This window comes from Boleophthalmus pectinirostris, unplaced genomic scaffold, assembly GCF_026225935.1.
Source record: "Boleophthalmus pectinirostris isolate CB_2022bp ecotype Guang Dong unplaced genomic scaffold, ASM2622593v1 HiC_scaffold_6, whole genome shotgun sequence".
In the NCBI taxonomy this organism is placed as follows: Eukaryota; Metazoa; Chordata; class Actinopteri; order Gobiiformes; family Gobiidae; genus Boleophthalmus; species Boleophthalmus pectinirostris.
In genome coordinates this window covers 20769009-20791944 of record NW_026571447.1, presented here as the reverse complement: position 1 = coordinate 20791944, position 22936 = coordinate 20769009, and the positions used below count along the sequence as shown (strand labels likewise).

The window sequence follows — 22936 nt, the reverse complement described above, 5'->3', positions numbered from 1 at the left end:
AGCAAATTAAACCACTCAAACTAACTTTGGCCAAAAAGGAGACTAAACAAAAACAAGATGGCCACAGTGGCTGCTCTATATATATACTAGATGGACATTAGTGGTATGCTGCAGCAATAGCCTTGTAAGTATTCACTGTGTTTGTTGTCTACTTGTGTAAAGCCGTATCTTGTGGGTCACAGTGGCAGCTTGTTAACAAGGGTCGCATCCCTCCCCCTCCTCCTTTTACAAAACACAGTCAGATATGCACTCTCACATATGCACAGTTGTTGCTGCATTGTGGAGGCCTTCTGGCATTTACAAAAGCTTCACAGGTCCGTACCCTGAAGTCGTCAGACAGGGCCATAGCTCATCACTCAACACTAATGATCCCCCTCCACCCTGAACACAACACACTCCCACCCAGCGTGGCCAAAGTGCACATGTGATGGGGTCGTGGGCAGGTCATGACCCCCAGGTGGCTGGAGTGAGCTGGAGTGTTCCAGTGCCATACAATGTTTCTTTTCTGATCCCTTTGTCTCACAAACAGCCCTTTTTATCCAGTCTATTTATCAAACTAATGTCGACTTGTTACACCAGATGTTTTGGATAATGATATAATGAAGTGTGCATTTTCAAGCCTTCTCATAATTTGTCAAATGTAAAGTTGCAAGAAAATGTGATATATAGTACATGCATTATGCTGTTAATCATTTCTTAATCATATTCAGTAATTAAATACATTTTAAAAGTCTAAAGTTTTAAGAGCAATTGTATTGAATAATTATGACAACTCTTTGTCTTGTAGATATTCATGAAGACCATAACTGCACAATTTGTGGAAAAAAGAGAGAAATATGTGGGAATCTTGTAATAATTTAACAGCAATTTTTTGTATTCAGTTTCACATAAAACATTCAAAAAATGACTGAGTGAGAATGATGCTCCAGAACCTATTTAGCAGACTTATTTAATCATAGAGTGCCTGATAGCAGGATTATATGGACATGTTGATAACAGTTAATTTCCCACATACTGCTCAGCCCTAACAAGTATTCTCTTTTCTCAAAACCATTTCCTCTTTCTTGTCTCTCTGTCTGTGGCTCTTTTGCTCTCCTTTAGTCAAAGTAGCCCTGGTCCCCATAGCAACACTAGTGAACTCTTTTACTCATTAGTGTGTGTGCGCAATCTCCCGAATCCTACCCTTTATTTCTGACTTGACTTGATCTGATTAATATTTACTATACATTTATTTTTTCCCCATTGTGACCATAGTTTACAATTTCCTCCAGTGAAAATAGGTGCGTTTGTGCTGTCATAGAAGCTTAAATGTATTGAGTCCATGTGTAAAGATTGAGAGGCGACACTGGGAAAGGTCCCTTCATCACGCCTGACTCACAGCTTTATTTTTTTTTCTCTTTTTTTGTTGGCTGTTAAATCTCCACAGCGCTGATAACAGGTCAGCCGTTGAGAGAGGGAGAGACGAGGAGGGTCGAAGTGAGAGAGTGAACGAAAGGAGGTAGAAAGGGTGTAGGAACTAGGGAGGAGAGTGAGTAAGCAAAAGAACAAGTATATGATTATAGAGCGCATCAGAAAGTGTGTGAAGTGAAAAAAAAAGGTCTTGTGTTTGCTGGCTCACCCGAAGCGTGGGCGGTGCATGCAGTTGTGGGGTCAATAGGATGCCGTGATAGGCTAATCTGCTCAGAAGGGAGGGTTAGCACAAGGCTCCCGGGCCCTATCATTGGCTGGGCTCATTTGACCTATGAAATAAAATATGTCTTTTGTAGATTGATAGTGGAAGTATCTGCTTTGAAAACCGAATATTTATGTGCCAGTACTGTAGTGTACTTTGCATATGTGTGTGTGTCTTAGTTTTGCTATATTCATCCCAGGTCCTTTGGGATTGTCTACAAGTTTTTTTTTCCATAACCAGACACATGGATGACAGATGACCCTATGGGAGACACCAACCATCCTGCCCGGCCGGAATCAGGCCCCCACCCTCCTCTTCACCTGCCCTCCTCCTGCGTACTAAAGAGCCTCGTTTTGTTTACTTCCTTGCCTTTTCACCATAAATCTTTGACTTGGTTCCTAGTGGCATTGGCCTCTTTTTCCTCGGGTTACATGATCATAATAGCTGTGTCATAACTTGTATGTGGTACCACTCAGCTTTGTATTAGGAGGGCTGAGAAGCTGGGGACAAACTGGACAAAGGAGCAAAAGCTAAGGGAGTGTAGGGTAACTTTACAGAATATTGTGATAGCAGCATGACTGACAATTTTAGACATGTGGTTAGAGTGTTAATGTTTTAATGATAGACTAGCATTGTTGTTGATCTAAACCAGGGTTAATCCAGGACCAAATCTTAAATTACTCCAAGTTGTTTTGATTCATTTTGTTATAGCATGTTTTGATTTAAGACCTGAGATACTTTTTGGTTGTGTACATTTTTTTCAGAATGGTGGGGGGCAGGGAGCAGGGAAGTTATTGGACCAAAGGAAACCTAAATCCTCATATAAAAAGGCCATGCACCCAGCCAGGGCCAAGGGAGAGCGAGAGGGAGGAAGACGGGGTGAGAGAGTGAGAGAGGGAAGGGAAAAAAGTAGATTTCCTTTTGGAGCAGGGCCATACATCACAGGGCCTCCCAGCTGCAGTGTCACCGGCTGACAGAATGACATGTGTCATTTATCAAAGGGGCCAGGCGGGGGCCTTGGGAAACGTGCACCACAAAGCCTGAGAGAGTTCATTCCAGCGCTCAGCCCGCCCTCTGTCCCACTGCTGTGAGCCCGCCCCTACGCTCTCTCTCCTCCTCGTTTTCTCTCCTCGAACGCCCCCCTCACTCCCCAACCGCCGCCTCCACCCTCTCACTCCCGTCTGTGCCAAAAAGAGCCCTGTAATGTTTTCTGTCTTCCCCGTAGTTACACACAGCTGCAGCCAGTGTTGGTACCTGCGAGCAGGGAGACTCAGTGTTTGAAAAAGTTTTAAACATTGAATGTACACAGGAAGATGAGGGACATTGTTGACATATACAATGACCTGTTGCTTACATGTAATATTATATAGTTTACTATATACTTAGATATCATGGTTTTAGTTCAGTAAATATAAGAAACTTGTAATGTTTGACTATTTTTTTAAGCGCAGCTGTAATTAGATCTGTGTTGATCTGCATCCGCCCTTATTATTACAGTTACAGTTTATAAACAATATCATAAATCATGTTCAGCTGCTCAAGTTTCCTGAAATACAGACACACTCCATACCTGATACTTGGGGTTCCACCTTTGAACTGCGGGGCCCCTTTAAGAGCACATTATGTTGCCTGTACACAGGAATACCTCATGTAACTTGTATGTCAGCTACAATAGTGAGCTATGTCAGTCGAAACATGTTGTGTGTGTGTACTCGTTTGGTGCGCCCCAGTCTGGGCTTCCTCTCATCCATCACACGTTCACCTTTCATCCTGAGCCTCTTATACCCCCATCATCAGCCTGCGCAGGGTTAACCCTATCACGACCACTTCCACATTCAATAAACTATGTCACCTGAAAGCCCCAGTCTTCTCTTACCAGGGCCAGATTAGACTTTAAGTGAGGGCAGATTCTTAACACAGAAACTGATTTTAGTGTTCAGAAGCTGCATATTGCGACTAATGCATTTGAAATGGGTCCATAGGAATGTGCAAGTAATTTTATTGAAATTCTGATTACAGCTATTGATCCAACCAATTGCAAATAGTAAAAAAAAATAAATAAATAAAAAAGAAGAAAGAATACAAAAACAGAACATTATCAATAAACATATTAACTTTTGCATGTTAAGATTTGGCAGCAAATGCATACAAATAATAATTATAATATGTGTCTGTGTGTGTGTGTTTTATGTTACTTTTTTTTCCTAATATGGTGGTGATGAAAGATTACATATTATACAGTGTTACTGGAGTGCTAATACAGTATGTTTTTAAGAATTTAGTGCTCACTTATGGCTAGCTAATAGCAGACTAAATGCTATGCCTTGGCACGTCACAGAGCCACAAGAGCAGCTAGAAAACTCCACTGTGTGAAAGTGTGTTTAATAATTAAAAGTCTAACTCGGGGCAGTGAGGCAGTGAGGAGGAGGTGCTGATGAGAAAGAGACAGTGTGAGTGAAGGGGGAGTGAAATGCAGAAAAGGGAGATGTGGGGGGAACCCATGACAGCGTAGTGTTTCCTGGCTTTGTCTGTAGCGGTTAAAAGATATGGTACATCATTAAGAGCAATATTCAGGAGGCTGTGTCACTGAGGAACGACCTCTCCAACAGGTCAGGGATAGTTCACCAACTACCATCCCCCACTGCTGTGTGCACTGTCAGGGAGAGATGGGAGAAGTGTTTACATTGAGCTTTTTAAATTTAAGGTATAAGCTCCAGTTCACTTTATTTGACTTAAATAAGATTTTAGAGCTCTAATTGAGAGAAAACAGTGTAACAATTAATTAATTATGCAGAAGTACAGTATGACTTCTACTACTTTTTGTACTGAACAGTCTCCAGCAGACTTGAACCCAGAACATTATAATTGCTTCTGTATTACTGATACAATATAAAACTTTTGCTAACAAGTATAATTTTTTTATTTTTTTATTTTTATTTTTTACTTTCCCCCATTACACAAATTATAAATATTGTCCTTTGCAATCACACTATCAAGTATCTAGTATGTAGTTTGAAAGGAGGAGGGGGTGGTGTGATCAGAAAGACAGACCCCTTTCATTTGTCTTCATAAGCCTCATTTATTTTTCTCTCCAGATGTGAGCTGACAGGCATCACTCAGCGACGCCTCTCCCTGCCCTTGAGCCCCCCCCCCCCCCCCCCCCATTACGTGTTGGTGGTCAGGACAAGCAACCCTCACCCACCCACCCCCACCCCATCTCCCCTCACGCACTCCCAAGTCCACTGTCAGTATAACACAAGATGGATGTGTCTTTAAAGCTGAGATTGATTGTGGATATCAGAGTTATGGCGCCATTCATCACGGGCCCATATTATTCAGACTACGAGGATTGAACCGGGAGGTGGGACTTTGCTGAGCCCTTGGGTGGGTCCTGCTGGGGGTAGTGGGAGTTTAATGGGTTGTAGATGAGAGTGCTATAGAATTATATGCTTGTGTTATACATTGGGATGTCATCTGCACTGGGGGACTCAGCTGTGTGTGTTTGTGTGTATCTGTCCGCATTGATCCTGGGTGATGTGATCTTCCTCCAGAGTCCTCTATCATCCAACTCTTGATTTACAGCTTTATTGGGATCCTTCTCCACTTCTCCAATAATTTTATAACTAATTTTAACTAAATAAAATGGCAAATTATAATATATTAGATTGCGGTCTAATGATTTTTTTTTTTTTTCATTTTAGTCTTGATGGCTTATTATATTTTTATAATCTACAACCACTTTTTAGCATTCTTAATTGTTTTTTTTGTTTTAGATGCAATACAACCAGATTCTTTTGACTATGTACATGTGACCTTTGTTTGAATAACACTTTTAGTATTATAGTTAAATATAATTATGTTATACATTTATATGAAGATTTCTAATGTCGTGGGAACGCCTCGGGAGCTGGAGGACGTGTCTGGGGTGAGGGAAGTCTGGGAGTCCCTGCTTAGGCTGCTGCCCCCGCGACCCGGCCCCGGATAAGCGGACGAAAATGGATGGATGGATTTCTAATGTATCTTTTGTTTTGGGAGTATAAATATACATCAAAGTACTGTACTTAGAGGTATACCATCTCCATCATCTTCTTTCCCTCAGGTTGCACAGGTTTACACTTCTCTCTCTCAAACTTTGAGTTTGCACTTTTTGATCTCATTCTTCCTCCTGTTGTAGCACCTCATTGTGGCCGTAGACGCTGGAGTGCTATGGCAGTTTGGGAGGTGCATCCCTTCCCCAGGCCTCCCCTCTCGGCTCAAAAGAGCCCTCATTGTGTGTCGTCTTTTATGGGGCTGTGTGAAAGACAGGGATGCACTGCACTCCAGTCAGTATTCAAATGTACGTGGTAAAGCAGGCAGCCGAGCAGGACACACACCACAGGTTGTAAACGCTTTGAAAAGCAGAGTACTGAAGACTCTCTCCCTCTCCTCTTTTCTTTTGCTCCTCTCTGTTTCTCCCAGTCCACCTGTCTTCTGAAGTCACCTGAAGCCACTTTCTTCTTCCATCACTAAGAAAAAGAACCTCTAAGTTTTTGCTTGAAAAAATATAAATCCTTCCACCATTATCAGAAGTCAAGTCATGCAGAAATGCAAAAATAAGAAGGTAATCACACTGTGTGCTGCCTTTGTCGTCACTCTGTGATGGAAATGGGTCTAAATATGAGATTAGAACCTGCCGCTGACTGATGCTATTAGGCAGATATGCCATAGACTTTACTATCTCCCATGAAGGATTAGTGCAAATTATACTGGGAGACAGGCTTGATTTCTCTGCCTCTGCCTGGCTGGATGTGGGCATTTGAGGCACTCTAAGTTGACAGCGTCTGTCTCTGCTTAGTTCATGGAGACAGGTTGTGTGACAGCTGATGCCAGGCAGGGCTTAAAGTGTGTGTGTGGGTGAGTGTTTGTGTGGTGGAGGGTGTTTGGTCTGTGTGTGTGAGCCAAAGTAGCAGAGTTATAAACTGACAGGCGAGTGCGTCAACGTCAATGACTTTTTTCAAGAAACAGGTTCCCTTTTAAGTAGGTGACAATTGGGAACATTTCATTTTAATCTCAGTGGCTGCCACTGGCTTTATTAAAGACTGTCCATGATGTCCACTTCATGCTGTTTTTGCTTTAAAATTATGTCGGGACCATACCTGAAGACCAGAACATTTTAAAGATTTAACATTTTCTCCATTTTGTTATGCTTGAGGATGGAGTTTTGTGGCACAATTGGTTGTGTAGTTTATGTTTGAACTGTGATGTTGGTATTACCGGAGGAAGGTGGCTAAGCAGTTGTTCACCTCTCAGGAATGTTTGAGGGAACATGCAAATGCACCGTTTTAGCCCTGCTGTCTCCACGCTGCGGCTGATTTAGGAGGCTGACATGTCCTTTAATGTTGGTTGTAAACTGGAGGGGAGGATTTATAGGCTTGAGCTTCGTTTCCCCCACTGTCTCTGTTATGTGGTACTGGGACGACAATATAAGCACTTACTACATTTAGATGTTTCCACACTGGTGCTTGTTAGCCTTTGTAACATAAGTTATGTGTTGTTGTGAGTGTCATCTATGTGAGATACAGGATGTTTAACTAAAATCAAAATTTGCCCCCTTGGTTAAAACTTTACTAAAATACCAGAAATGTGTCTCTTGTAGTAACATGACTTCGAGCCTTGTTTCCTGAACACTCAATCTTAGAGAGTAAATCTTTCCCAAGGCATCCTAACAGGTCCCAATATCCTTAAACAAAGGCTTTACTGTTACCTGCACATTGGTATTTGAGTACATACATATTTGTAATTTAATTTAATTCAGTTCTGCACTACACTTTTTAGATGCAATATTTGCTTTGACCACCAGCCTGGCTGGCCAGAATCAAACTGCTCAAACTATTCTGTTTTGATATTGATATTTTGGACCTTTGAGGAAAAAAAAATTGTAAAATATTTCAAATGGAAAAAAGAATGACGCTTATAGAGGCAGCAGGTTTAAAGTCAGATGTTTAATTATATTTGAGTAGCAGAAGTAGCAGCCTGTACTGATCGGTCACCTCTAACGGCTGCTCCAAATCAGTCTCATCCGCTGCTCCGTTCACTTTGAGTGATCAGCCCCAGTTTGCCTCTGCCAGCTCACCACTTGATGTTCGTTTCTCTATTTATTTCCACGGCCTGTGCGTTTTTCCCCATATAAAGACAGTCTATGTCCGAGTGTGTCATGGCGTGATGGATTGCATAGCCGTCTTCTCTGAGAAGGAGAACAGGGGGATGGTGGAGAGAAAAGAGGAAAAGAGTGAGAGAAAAGCAGAGAGGTGCAACAGTGAAGGACATGGCAGCTTAGCGCTGGCCAAAAAGACTGTGCTGAACACCTGCTCCTGTCTCCAACGCCCCTTCAACCTCCTCATTACCTGTCAATCTATCACAAGGCAGCCAGATCAAATGTCTGCAGCAGCCAGGACTGGCGCAGGGAGGGAGGGGCGGGCTAGGAGCAGAGAGAGAAAGAAGGACAGAAAACAGAGGGACAGATTGCACGTCTGGGGAAGCACAAAATGAAGAGGAAGTAAACGCAGCAGCTGTGTGTGCATATACAAGATCTGTTGATAATTTGAAGTAAACTTTGTTCAGAGAGCAATTTGAAACTTATGTTGCTGTTTGAATTCACCAAATTAAGATCTCAATATTGTCTTATTTGCTGGTGACTCAATACATCTTGTTATGGACTTGGCAGAAGTTTGATCCCAAACTTTAGTGCTGCTGTTAGCATTATTGTTCTTCTCTAAAGAGTGGCACTAATACCCAGTGCTTACTGTGTGCTTTGTGATTGGCGCCTGTGTGTAAGACGTGAATCTCTGACAGCTGCAGGAGGCTGGGCTGCAGTCTCAGGTTACACTCACAATGGGCTCAATGTCTGTCTCTCATATGCATTGTTGTGCATGTGTCTTGTTGCATACACCTTGCAGTTTAATTTTATAAATGATTTGTGGATTTATTACATTTGCAGCATATCTGTTACGTAAATATATCCAAATATTAGCATCCTAGCCAGATTTGAAGCCATAAACAACAGGTAAATTTACACTGCATTAGCGCTCACATGACCAGTCTTAGTCGACCATTTCTGATCCCTTTCAGTCATCACAGTTTCTTTATTCCACGTTCTCGTAGCGTGTGAGCTGCGGTGATTTACGGTAATTATCAGACGTTGGGTCATCTATCAGGCTGGTCGTTGCTAGGAGATGGAAGCAGCTGCTGTTGTCTTGTCAGGGACAGAGCTTGTGTGTGTGTGTTTCTAGGGATTTGGGTAATGCTTGAGTGTGTGTGCGCAGGTGAAGTGGTCCATCCTGATGTGTGGATTTAAAAGCGCAGGTGGCCCAGGAGAAAGAAGGAAGTGGAGCCGTCAGTAGATGGAGGAGAGGATTATGGGAAGGGGGGTGTATGGGTGAGCATGGGGTCAGAGGTTGAAAGAGGGTTTGTGTTTGGGAAGTGTGGGATTTAAAGGCACAGGTGTGTATATGATAGACAGAGGAGCAGCATGATAAATATTCGTGCTGATATCGGGGCTTTGGGGGAACAAGTCTCAGTGGCTGCAACAATGCTAGATCTGCAGTGTGTTTATGTTGAAATGAGGAGCTGCAGTCTTTCTCCATTGACATGTGATTGAGTCACAGATGGTTGCTGGTTCAGAGTCCTGCTGAGCTGCTGATTTTTCCGGGTCTTGTTGTTGTAAAGCCTATTGTGTTCAAGCAGTTTCAGATTACATGTTCTACTCTGTGGGGGAGAAAATCTGGATACACACAGATGGGTAATAAAAGGAGGTGCAAAAAGTTCCAACAATCTTTGAATAAGTCTTTAATAATGGCAGCATAAAAGTCATGTAACAAAACCAAGATATGTTTCCATTATTTTTAAGTCACAGCAACACTAGTCAACCACCTGAGAATATTTTACATAATGCATTATAATTATTCCTATCATTAGTTTTGGCATTAAATCAGAGAGAGGCTAACGTACTCAAACAGACTTGAGCACTGTATTATGCGCATAGGTGACCTAGCATTTTTGAAAATGTATATTATGTAAAAATCAACTGAGAGAGTGTAACAGGTGTAGAAAAGGATGCTGTGTTAACGGTAAATACACTCTCGCCCTTAACCATTTCAGCCTAATTAGCAGCAGTCAGCATTTGTCATTGCGTTAAGGGGTGAAGATTAGGAACACCTCTCAATTAATCTGCAATCAGCCTGTTTGTTAATTAGCTAACCTGTTCTAAGTGGCCTTCAGGGCTCTTGTGTAATTAGCTAAGCTGCCGGGGAGCGGGCCTGTGTGTTGATATTGACCTGAAGTTGAACACACACATATATAGGCTATTGTACAATTGTATGTAGCTGTGCCAACGTCTCCAGTCACGGTCAGGAGGGACAAGAACTCTGCACTTTCCCCATCAGCATCCTTAAAAACAAACAGCACTGAACCCTGTATGTGTTAGCTAGCATTTAAAGACACACACACATCCTCACATATTTATTAGCCGTCAGCGCGCTCAGACAGATATACATATTTGCACATAGTCATGCTCATACTATTACACTTTACACTGATTGTTCCTCCCATCATTCGGTGGGAAACCTGCTTCCCTCAAAAGCCTTCTTGGAAAAGGCAGAAAAAATAGACTCCCTGTGCACACACACACGCGCGTGCGCACACACACACACGCACACGCACACACACACACTCTTTTGAACATTTCATCCTTTTCAAGTGCAACAACATCCCAACCAAAATGAACAGCGTCTCCATAGCTGTGTCGAAGCATTTTTTGCCTTGCTCACTTCAAAGCCATTTGTTTACTCGGCTGCCTCCTGACATTGTCTGTGGTAATTAAAGGAGCGCACTGAAATTTATGGTTTAATTATACAGGCCTTGTTATGCAGAGAGGCCAGGATGGGCTGATATGCTCAATAAAAATAAATAAATTCCATGCGGCTTTATTGAACCTGTGTTTGCTCGGAGGGTGCACAGGCGTTTCAGTCTTGCAGGTGCGTGCATTGTTTGCGTTTAACTGTATGCATATGTGTGTATATGCTCTTTATTTATGTATTGCCTCCCAGGACGTACACAGCTGAGAGTGCACTGTGAGTGGGTGAGAATGAAATTTGAAAAAAGCCAGATGAATTGTGATCGATCTGCGCTGGTTCAGTGTATTGATTCCCCAGCATGTTAAAGCCTAGTGTACTCCATGAAGAACACTCATTCAGTCAGTGTAGCACCCCTCCTCCTCCCTCCATGGTGCAACTATAACACAAGCATGGGTATACTGGAAATTCTACTTTCACTTTTACACCTTATTTACAGATGCACAATATTTAACAGAAGACATATTTTATAAAATTACTACTAAAATGATATGCGAGTACATAGTCAAGACTGTCAAAATCTCTAATAGGCCAGGACATAAGTGAGGATAAAAACAAACTATTGTTATGATTGTTCAACCATACATTTGCAAAAAACATGTGTCTTATCAACTGCGCTTAAACCTTTGAACTATGTTTCTTTTTTCACACGTATCAAAATAAAATATAATATAATATTATGTGCACAATTATATTTTACTATCAATTCCACTCACTTCCTGGGTTACACGTAAACAATATGAGCAAGAAAAAAACATCTTGACCTATGACCCTATAGTATAACTTATGTATATATAATATATATAAAAATTATATATAACTTAATGTATCCATTCTATGCCCCCTTCTCTTTTTCTACTTCTTCCTCCTCACGCTGTAGCTATAACACACACCTGCATATACTGTAAATACCTGCTACTGTAGCTGAAAGTGTGTGTGTGTAAAAAGCCCAGATGCAAGTCCAGATTACATTAACTGGTTGTGTGGGTGCCCGTGAGTGTTTGGGTGCCGTGCGTGCGCAGTAATGGAGAGCTGTCTTGGCTGTGGCCCACGAGCTTCTCCTCTGAGCTGATCTTTGAGTTGAGGTATAAATAGCACTGACTCTATAAATAAAACAGCAGCACCTTTCACACACACTTGCTTGCTCACATAAGCGGATGCACGTTAAAAGCTTGACATGTCTCTTGGAGCTGACACCTGCCCTTTACTCAATAGGTAGATGTTATGACTAAGTTCTATAGTTTAGTTCAGTTTCTGGTTATTGTAATAGTAAGCCTGTGAAATGGGTTGATACGATTACATGTAAACCTTTATGGCCTTTGACCTTTGCAGCATGATGAACTCCTCAAATGTTCAGATATGAATAAGTGTTGGTGGTAGAAAAAATACTTTGCAAATTGAGCCATTAAAATGTTTGCGGTGTATCTTGCAAACAGTCAGTCTGTTATAATTCCAACAAGGAAAAATGAACCAGTAGGCCTATACTTATTGTGCCTGCCCCAAGCAAAGATAAAAGTCAATATTGTAGTCAGTGCAACCCAAGAAGCAAAACATTATCTGCCAACCACAGAAAAAAATCTGGTGAAAACATGTTTCCATAAAATAAAGTAAGCAGTGTTTGTTTTTGAGGTTTGCATATAGTTTAAATTGTTACTGTGCCTACGCAGCAGACAGACAATCATTAAATCACACAGCTGGTAAAGCAAAACCTTGGCAATGATGTTTCTCTTTGACTTGATATAATCCTTTTGGTCCACTATAATTTCACATGGATTATGGTAAAAGTGTTTGCACGGAGTTACTATCTTAGACAATCGAGAAGGAGAAGGCTTGTAATATTCACAGAATAATATCTGCCAATAATACAGACTTTCAGCTCTAATTTTGTTTGCACAGCGCTTATTCCCATTCACACCACTTTTCGACATCAGTCCATTATGTAGCCATGTGTCTGGAGAACAACATGTCCCATCCGCGGCTGTCTACTGCTCTACTCGGGCTGAGGGCTTACAGTGTTTTGAAATGGAGTGAAGGGGGGTTGAGAGATAAATTGGTACAGCGAGCTGGAATGCTGCAGCAGTTATTTAAGGCCCTGTAGGTGCTGCCTAGGCCATATGCTTCCATTATTCCGCTTGGGAGGGGCCCATGTGGGCGTGTGAGCAAGCCTGGCGAAGGGGAGGAGGAAGAGGGGGTGATTGAGGAGAAGAAGAGGGAAAAAAGGTTGGATTATTTTAAGAGTAGGCCTGTTTTCTAGGGGCAGGTGGAATGTGACGAACAAGGTAAGGAGCAGAGAGATGAGATCAGAACAAATTAGCTCCAAAAGTAACAGCTTTCACCTTCAGTATCTACCTTTTTCATTGCCAGCTTTGCATAATTTATCTCCTCAAATCTTGGCATCATATGAGTTTCACCAACTTTTGGAAAGTTGATTTTCCATTAAGCAATATAAACTACATTATGTTGTGTTAACTACTATGTTTTATTCAAAAATTTCAAGGTAAATCTGAAAATGAGTGTATAGCTAAATGTTCAATGTGGATGCTACTTTCTTGCAGCTGTTTATGTTTCTTATGGACTCTCTTCCACTTCTATCAGTATTGCCTCTTGTCAGATTGAAGCTAGTGTTCCTGATCAGGGCATTGCTCTCATGTTAGCCGCTTCACGGATAGCACATCCCAGTATTCCCTGTGACACGCCGGCAGCTGCATTACCATAATTGGCTTTTCTACATGACGGGACAGAGGAAATAATAATGTCATTTTATTTACAGCCCTCTTGTCCCGGTCCGAGAGTATCGCTCCCTCCTCTTCAAGGCCCCTCCCCTATCATCTCATCTCTCACACCCCTCCCTTCTGTGTGTCTCTCTCTCCACAGTGGGAGCTTTCGAAGAGGCCTGTCCCGTTCACTCTGCCATGGCGTGTAGGTCAACCGATAGCTTTTTGATCAGCTCCTGTCCAAAGCCATCAGGGTTGAGAGGCACGTAATGGAGAGCAGGGTGACAAACTGAATCTGGGGAAGGAATAAGACTGCCAGTTTCCTATTAAGGTTCAGCTTAAACGCCCTCTGCCCCCCACCGCCCCTCTGCCACCGCTCTGCGCCATGAACCTGCTCCTGCACTGCCTAAATCACATGAGTGAAGGGGTCTGTGATTGGACATTAGTGCCGCAAATGACTGCCGTGATTGCCCCCTCTTCCCCAAACTCAGATCAAATAAATAAAAAATGTGTGTAAATAAATAGAAGGAGGACTGCCAGAGTATTTGGGCCTATGGCGGCGGAGCTGACTGGTCTCATCCCCATCTTTTTACCCCCTTTCACTCTCGTTTCATCGCCCGGCTGCCTTTCTTATCTGGTTTGTTTGGCTTTGACAGCGGCCAAATGGTGAACCTCTGTGAGCCTGACAGAGAGTTTTATTGATTTAACAACCAGCAGACTCAGAGCGTAGGAAGGGAGAGGGAAGGTGGAGAAAGATAGCAAAGTTTTGAAAAGGAATGATATGTTTCTGCTCCTCTGCTCGCCAAAATGCTGACGTGTCTGCTGGTTGTATTTCATTTGGTATCATTTACAAAAATCATGTCATACACAAAGTCGAGCCGTGTGTGGGAGCGAATGTTTTGGAGATGATCTGCGCTTGTGTCAAGTGTGTTGTCCATTTGTGAGGCCCAGTTTAGTGTTGATGCAGGGCGTTCACCACTCGCTTCATCATGATGAACTTCAGCTCTTCTTTGGAGCTCTGCTCAGACTCACTCCAGTGAAGTATTGTATGTGATATTTACATTATTTTACAAACTGCCTGCACTCTATAAACTTGAATATACCATGCTTAACAACCAAGCCCATAATTTTCTGCAGGCGAGCAGTTTATGATTACTCTATTTCTCAAACTCCTTCCTTGTGTATTGTACTGAGCAGAGACTCCACTATACTACACCTGTCTTTACATTAGCCTTAGTCCTTGTCTGGTCCGTGTTGGTGATCTGGTGGAGCTGGTGGGGCCTTGATCGCTGCTGTATCTGACAGTAACTCTGTGGCGTTATCCTGGCCACACTGCCGCTTGTCTCCTTGATGGCGGCACGTCCCCAAGCAAAAGTGACAGGCGCTTTGGCGCCCGTGCAGATGGCCCTGCTCACAGCCATCACCCACTCTGCAAACTAAACCGCCAGGGACGGCACGCCAGCCCTACCCCTCACAACACCGCCCCTTTGCTGCTGGTGTTACGCTGCATATGTGCATCTCAAATACACAGGTCTCTTCATATTGTCCATCTCAGGATCAGGTGCCTGTAAACAATTGTTATATGCTGTTGTTACAATTTTCTAATTTTAAAGCTTTGTGCCAAATGAGGTAATATTACCCAACATATGTAGAGAAGGTTATAGGAGAAAACACATATTCTCTAATGGTGTAATGTTGTGCATCATGAAACTGGCTGTGATTCTTACAGATGTCTGTCTTTGCCAGTCTTTTGTCTGTGTGCTTTTGATATCTCCCTCTTTGTTGTTTCCATGACAACATGGCAGGACAGGCATTGATTGACAGGGATCGTCAAAGGGTTCCCTGGCGCCATGCTCATCGCTCCAGACCCCTCCCTCTGCAGTCTGTCTTTTGTCACTCACACAGGCATATTTCAGATCTGCGGCTTCTCTTTCCTGCTGTCTGGGTGTCATTAAGCAATTCCAACTACCAGGGTTTAGCTGTTTTTTTGGCTTGAGCAGAGAAGAGTGACTTACGTAGGTAATTCCTACAGTATTTTTTGTGGTATTGTGCTTTGTCAAGATAGGATAGTCATTTTACAGAATGCGCTGTATATTAAATGGATAATATGATATCGATAGCTTGCTCTTCAGGAAGTAGGTAGTGAGGGGAAAGGTACTGTAACAGAAGACACTCTGACGTTGTGTTGTAGCTAGTACGGCACATAATGCTAATCTGCTGTGTTAGGGATTTTCAGGAGTTTTAGAAACTGTCTAGGTCTCAGTCTGTCAGTGGGATTGAAGCACAGCCAGGTTCTCCTGTAGTGCTCTCATTTCACTGAAATCCTGTCAGCCGTTCGGGGAGTATGTTGCTCATTTGGAGAAGAGTGTATCAGTAGCACACAGCAAACTGAGACTTATAGGCAATATTATGGTTGCCGATTTCAAGTTTGTGCAAACATGTATTAGTGCATAAAATACACACTTGGAATAAGGCAGGGAAAGTGAGTGTACTGGCTTAGGTGTTTGCAGACGGGCACTTGGTAGCCCCTCTCATGCACGTACACCCACATCATCTTATAGTCACAGAACATAGTGCAGCTGCTTACCACTCCCCTCCACCGCCCCATCTCCTCTAAGGCAGCAGTAAATGGTGCCAGTGTATATATATATCAGGTATTATGTCCACTTAGATTATGATATGACAGGTTAGCGTGCCGTTTGAAGCTGACAGCACATCTGTTTCATCAGAAGAGACTGATACTGGCATCTAGGACACACATCTCACCATGCAGGAAGGAGATAAAGGAAGAAACCAGGGGGCTGTCTTTCCTGTCTCTCTCACCCCTCTATCCTCTGCTCCATTCTGGGATTTCTGCACAGCCCCCATCACCCCTTTCCAGACCCCCATCTCTCCACCCAGCTCATAACCAACCACCTCCTGCTCATTTTTTCTCTCCCACCAGTCTTGTCAGTCTAGCCCCAAAGATTGTCTGTCTTTATATTTATTTCTGTATGCATAAAAAAGATCCTTAACTTTGTACATAATAATTTTTTATCAAGTGCTCTTTTTTGAGTCTGTCTTTTTATAGGGGTCAAAGGTCAGAGAATAGTAAACATACAAATATGTAGCTTTTAGATTTTTTGTTGTCTTAAATATTGCCCCCACAGTGACCAAAGACAAATGTTTAAATTCTTTTCATCATAATAACATAAACACTTAACAAGATGAATGTCACATATTGTATGGGTGAGCGACAATAGAGCTTGAGAAAGAAAAAATAAAAATGGGGAGTTCATCATACAAGCATGCAGCTGGCTAACAAGGCCAAACAGACAGTCATTTCCTGGGGAACATGAGGCTTGTGGAGGAATAGGGAGTTGGGAAGGAAAAGGACAACTGTCAGAAGCTCAGTGATTTATTTTTCCCTTGGAGGCTTTTTTCACCACTGCCTTTCAGAGCCACATGTGTGTAAGATAGACTCATGCATGCATACCAAAACAACACACGCACACACAAAATAAAAGCCTACATTTGCTATCAAGAGCATTCAGTCTGAGTTATTTTGATAGTGGCTCTCTTTGTGCACTGTAAATCTTTTATTTCATTGAGCTGACCCTTTTCTCTGTTTGTCCTTGTGTGTGTGTGTTGCAGCGTACATGCCAGAGGATGAACTTAAGGTGGCTCCACATGATGAGGAAGAGCACCTGCAGGATGATGGCCTCTCACTGGACGGTCAAGACACCGAGTTCATGTGCAACGAGGAAGACGATGACTTAGATGGAGGCCAACTACCAAGCTACAGAGACTCTCCCCTCAGCAACGGGACTAACCCTGATGCAGGCTATGGCTCTCCACTCAGCGACTCCAGTGACCGACTTGCGGATTTCAAGAGCACCTCTTCCCGGGACGGTCAGGAGAGGGATGGCAATGCTCTGCGTCCCAACGGCAACAACGGCCTTTCCATCCAGGACAGTCTGGCAAAGATGAAAGCCGTCTATGCAAACCTTATTTCAGATGCCTCTTGGTCTAGCATCACATTGGACATCATGAAATCCAAATCTGCTGCTGGTAGTATCAACAGTGCCCTTACCGCTACTGCCACTGCCCCTGTGTCGCCAACTTCTCCTGCAAACAAGAGCAGTGGCACCAGTGTAGTTAGCAGCCAACACAATGGTAAAAGTTCAGGCTCTGTCAACCACACTAGTAACTCCACATGCACCACCAATGGTATAGCAGTGAGCATAGCTAGTACCCACAGTGCCACCAGCAGCAGTGGGAGCAGCGGTGGGGCAGCGAGTAATGGTAGTGGTGTAGCTTATGACTGGCACCAAGCAGCTCTGGCCAAAACTCTTCAGCAGACACCTTACCACCTTTTACCAGAGCCTAGCCTTTTCAGCACCGTGCAGCTCTATCGGCAAAACAACAAGCTCTATGGCTCTGTCTTTACTGGGGCAAGCAAGTTCCGCTGCAAAGACTGTAGTGCAGCTTATGACACATTAGTAGGCCTAACTGTCCACATGAATGAGACTGGCCACTATCGTGATGATAATAAGGACAAAGAGGAGGAGCAGGGCAAGCGCTGGTCCAAACCACGCAAGCGCTCTCTTATGGAGATGGAGGGGAAGGAGGATGCCCAAAAGGTACTGAAGTGCATGTACTGTGGCCACTCATTTGAGTCTCTGCAAGACCTTAGTGTCCATATGATCAAGACCAAGCATTACCAAAAAGTGCCTCTTAAAGAGCCAGTGCCAGCCTTGGCTACTAAACTGGTGCCCACTTCTGCTAAAAAGCGAGCTATACAAGACCCAATAGTGTCCCCCTGCTCCCCAGACTCTATCCATGCTGCTAGTGGTGGTGGGAGCATATCTCTTAGCGATGCTGGGAAAGACTCAAAATCTGCAGCCAACCCTTATGTTACACCAAACAACCGTTATGGTTATCAAAACGGCGCCAGCTACACATGGCAGTTCGAGGCTCGTAAGGCCCAAATACTCAAATGTATGGAGTGTGGGAGCTCCCATGATACGCTCCAACAGCTAACTGCACATATGATGGTGACAGGACACTTTTTGAAGGTCACAAATTCTGCTTCCAAAAAGGGCAAACAGCTTGTCTTTGACCCTGTAGTGGAGGAAAAGATTCAGTCCATTCCTCTGCCACCCACCACCACTAGACTCCCTGTTCCCTGCGGCATAAAATCCCAGCCAGTGTCCCCTGCCCTGTCGTCTGCCTCTGAAGAGAAAAGAGAAGGACCAGAGGAGGAGAAGGTTGATGGGGACATAGTAGAGAAAAAGATAAAGGAGGAGAAAGAGGATTCAGGAGAGAAATCTGAATCTGATACAACCTCTTATAAGTATCTCAGAGAGGAGGACTTGGAGGAGACACCTAAAGGAGGTTTAGATATACTTAAGTCCCTCGAGAACACAGTATCTAGTGCCATTAGCAAAGCTCAGACAGGCACGCCCACATGGGGAGGCTATCCCAGCATTCATGCAGCTTATCAGCTGCAGGGTGCAATGAAAAGTTCTACCACTGTTCTGCCCCCCACCATCCAAAGTGTACAAATGCAGCCAATGTTTAACAGTAGTCTGCGAGGCCTAGTAAATGATCCCAACTCAGTCATTCATTCACCTAGAAGCCCCTCTTCCCCTACCCCACTCAGGAGCAATGTCACTGCCATGGAAGAGCTGGTAGAGAAGGTGACAGGGAAAGCTGCCACTGTGAAGAAAGAGAAAGAGGAGAAAATGGTGAGCTTAGAGCGCTGCCGGCCTCCATCATTAGTAAAATCTCCTTCGCCAGCAATGAGAGAGCAAAGAGAGCAGTTACCATCTCCAAATGACCTTTCAGTTGGTAAGCCATCTGGTGTGAGAAGTAGCAGCCCAGGCAGTGTAGATTCAGAGCTCATTTGCAAGAAGGAGCCCAAAGAGAGTCTTGTTGATAGTCACAGCAACCATTCAAAGAATGGCTCAGAGACATGCCAGTCCCCAGTTACTAACGGCAACAGTCTCGGGATTATCACTGACCACTCACCAGAAAGCCCTTTTGTTAACCCGCTAAGTGCACTCCAGTCAATCATGAACACACATCTGGGCAAGGCCTCCAAACCTGTGAGTCCCGCTGCAGACCCACTCTCTATGCTTTACAAAATCAGCAACAGCATGATAGATAAGCCAGCGTTCAACCCCAGCTCTCAGGGCAAGCCAGCAGAGCCCATTAGCCACTATCAGCTCTATGAAAGCAGTGACCAGCCAATTGATCTGAGTAAGAATAAGTCCACTAACACTAGCAACAGCAACAACAACAATAACAGCTGTGTGCTGCAGACAAACAATGGTGTGAATGGTAACAAACCAATCATGTCTCGGTCTGAGTCTGTGTCTTCTCCTCTGAGAGAGAATGCTCTGATGGACATTTCAGATATGGTAAAAAACCTCACAGGGAGGTTAACTCCCAAATCCTCCACCCCCTCCTCCATCTCGGAGAAGTCAGATGCTGAGGGCAGTGCGTTTGAGGATGCCATGGAGGATCTGTCTCCTGTCCAGAAGAGGAAAGGAAGACAGTCCAACTGGAACCCACAGCACCTGCTCATTCTGCAGGCGCAATTTGCCTCTAGCCTCAGAGAGACCCCTGAGGGCCGATATGCAATGACTGACCTGGGCCCTCAGGAAAGGGTCCACATCTGTAAGTTCACAGGCCTCTCAATGACCACCATCTCCCACTGGCTAGCTAATGTCAAGTATCAGCTGAGGCGGACTGGGGGCACCAAGTTTCTGAAGAACATGGACTCATGCCAGCCTGTATTCCTCTGTGGGGACTGTGCCTCTCAGTTCAGGACTCCTGCCTCCTACATTAGCCACCTGGAGTCTCACCTGGGCTTCAGTCTGAAGGACCTGTCCAAACTGTCATCTGAGCACCTTCGGGAGCAGCAGGCTGCCTCTAAGGTGATCACAGACAAACTGACATTCAGCACCCCTCTCTCCCTGACCACAGTGGAGGACGAGGCCGGCTCCGTGTACCAGTGCAGACTTTGCAATCGGACATTCGTCAGCAAACATGCCGTCAAACTCCACCTCAGCAAGACCCACGGTAAATCTCCAGAAGACCACTTGGTCTTTGTCTCTGCTTTGGAGAAACTGGAAAAGCTGGACAAAATAGAGAAGGTGCAGGTGTGAAGCTGAGGCTTAGATTAGCAGCTGTTGAACTGAATTTCATTGCACTAAAACAACATTTCAATTTCTGCACTGGGCCGAACTGAGCCACTAGAAAAAAATCTGTCTTACTATTTTTTGTTGTGATAACTGCCTGACTGGACCATGTGTTTTCATGTTGATTTGTTTTTTTGTTTGGCCAAGCTTTTTTAAACTTATTTTGTAATATATTTATATGATATTTGTCGGATCTGTGCATGTGCTTAAGTGAATCAAGGTAAAACACAAGATTTTTTTTTTTTGTCATTGCTAAAATACAACTACTGCTTCAATGGTATCAAAAGTCAAGTGGTGAATGAAAGAGGCCATAGAAGAGAATTGTATAATACTTGATATAGTATAAGAAGGTTAAATAAATGTATACACCAAAAGAACGAGAGACTGAAGTAGCACCTTAGACAGGCAACATTCAATTTGTAATATGTCTTCAAATGTGCATTTTCCGAACCAGACAGTTTAAAGAATATATTATTTTCTTGTTTTTAAGGTCTTGATTTTCATGATGAATGGCCTGCTAATAGATCTACCAGTGTATCAGACAAAACACCATGTAAGCATTTGGAGTAAAAGAATACTTAAATACTGGTTGAATCAGTCCAATTGAATGGTCATCAGTTTGCAGGTTTGGTCAGAAACATTTTCTTGTTGTGAACTCATCTTATAACAATTTTCCAGTTGAATGGTTTGTTAAAACCTCTTATTTGTGTGGCTCTATTCAAATGTAAAGAGGAATCTGTTACATGTAAATGACCCCAGTGAAGTCAGTACTCATTGGACATATCTTATATCCGTTTGAAACAGCTCAACATTCTTTGTATCTTAAGGTGTGTGCATTCTCTAACTTTTATATTGTCATTTTGTATAAAACACTGATAAAACATAAAAACAGATGATGTATATAGATATATGCTGTAGAGTTACAAAATGTCATTTTTTAAAGAAAATACAAATTTAACTTCTTTGGCTTGGTTTACAGAAATCATTTTAATTATACTTGCATCCAACTTGATGCATGATATGGTGTGGAAAAATAAATAAGCGATGCACAATGACTATACATTTCAATGTTTTATCAACAATGTTGTAAAAACATAAAAAACTTTTTAGAAACAATTAGTTTGTTTCAGTTCTTTCTCAATTGTAAAATAAACCCCAAAGCAGTTGTTAACAGTTGTACGTTTGTGCTTGTCATTCATTAGTCACAGTGGTGCCGCGCCATGTTAAACTTAACACTTTTCAAGAAGAGATGCTTACTCAAATTCCAGGCACATATTTTGCCAGAAAAAGGTGGAAAATATTAAATTCTTTCTGTAGTTCAACTTAGAGTGATGTATGTCATAAAAGGATTCCATACACAAATCCAGAAAATGTCTATATTTTTAATTGTGATTATTTATATTGCATTTTTGCATTTAAGCTATATGCAAAATCACTATGCCATTAAAAGTATGGGGGAAAACATATGTTGTTTTGTACTCTGTCTATACAGCATTTTTTTCACTGAAAAGTGAACTACTCTATAAATGGCATTTGCTCTTGACACTTACGACCATCAGAGGTCCACCAAAATCCCCTTCATTTTCACTTGACCCTTTGTAATAGAATGTTTTTATGTGCAATATTTTAAGAGAAGAAGCAGTCACTCGTGTCATACATAAAACTGATGACTGAGCCGCATCATACTGCCAATGATTATTAAAATGATGAAGATTATGGGGCTGATAAAGCTGTGAGGGTGCCTATTGTACTGGGAGAAACCCATGCTCAGCTTGTGACTGGCCTTCGGAGGGCCCGCTCAAAGATCCAGTGTTACTTTAATGACGGTACTGACTTCTGAGAAGACATTCAGATGGGTGTGTGTTGGTTTCATACTGCCTCCTGACTGGCCACATACAAACACTTATGATAAATAATAATACTGAACCTCAGACTGAACTGAGAGCTGTCCTTTCTCAGATTAGCATCAGTGTGTGGAAACGCTAATCTCTCTTTTTACTGAAGGTTTTGGCCAAATGTGATAACATATCTTATGAAGAAAAAGATAAACAGTACACAATTTTTAAATATTTTTAATAAAGCTGTGTTGGTGCTTAACAACCTAAAAAGATAACAGAAAAAGTCCTTTGTGTTTGGCGTTAATTCTGGGCCAACTCTTACGTCTGACTTTTGTAGCCTGTGCAATCTAAAAGTGTAATCCATTATGACCAACTTGCAATGTTGATTGAACAAACAGTGGTGTCCTTTACCGTACACAAAACAGCTCAAAGCAACAGAGCCCTATTCCGTACATTGACCTTTAAGTGACCCCACTGCGCACTCAGAAAGTTTCTTTTTTCTTGCCCAGACAGCCCTGCAGGTAGAGCGTCTGCAATGGGAACTATCTCTCATCTCGCCCTCACGTCTCAAGTTTCTGATGGGGTATTTACAGTGCCAGCCTTTGTGTGGATGAAGCCATGCTGCAGTGTTATGACT

General features: G+C 42.9%; 1 protein-coding gene across 2 annotated transcripts in view; it reads left to right on the top strand.

Annotated features, from left to right (window-relative positions):
- Nucleotides 1-21637, top strand: part of LOC110171584 (teashirt homolog 1) — a 64907-nt gene extending 43270 nt beyond the window's left edge. For both annotated transcript variants that reach the window (XM_055163841.1, XM_055163839.1), the window contains one exon: nt 16908-21637. In XM_055163841.1, the coding sequence (XP_055019816.1) occupies nt 16908-20428 (3521 nt within the window). In that variant the 3' untranslated portion in view covers nt 20429-21637. The remainder of the gene's footprint in view (nt 1-16907) is intronic.
- Nucleotides 21638-22936: the final 1299 nt, after the last annotated feature.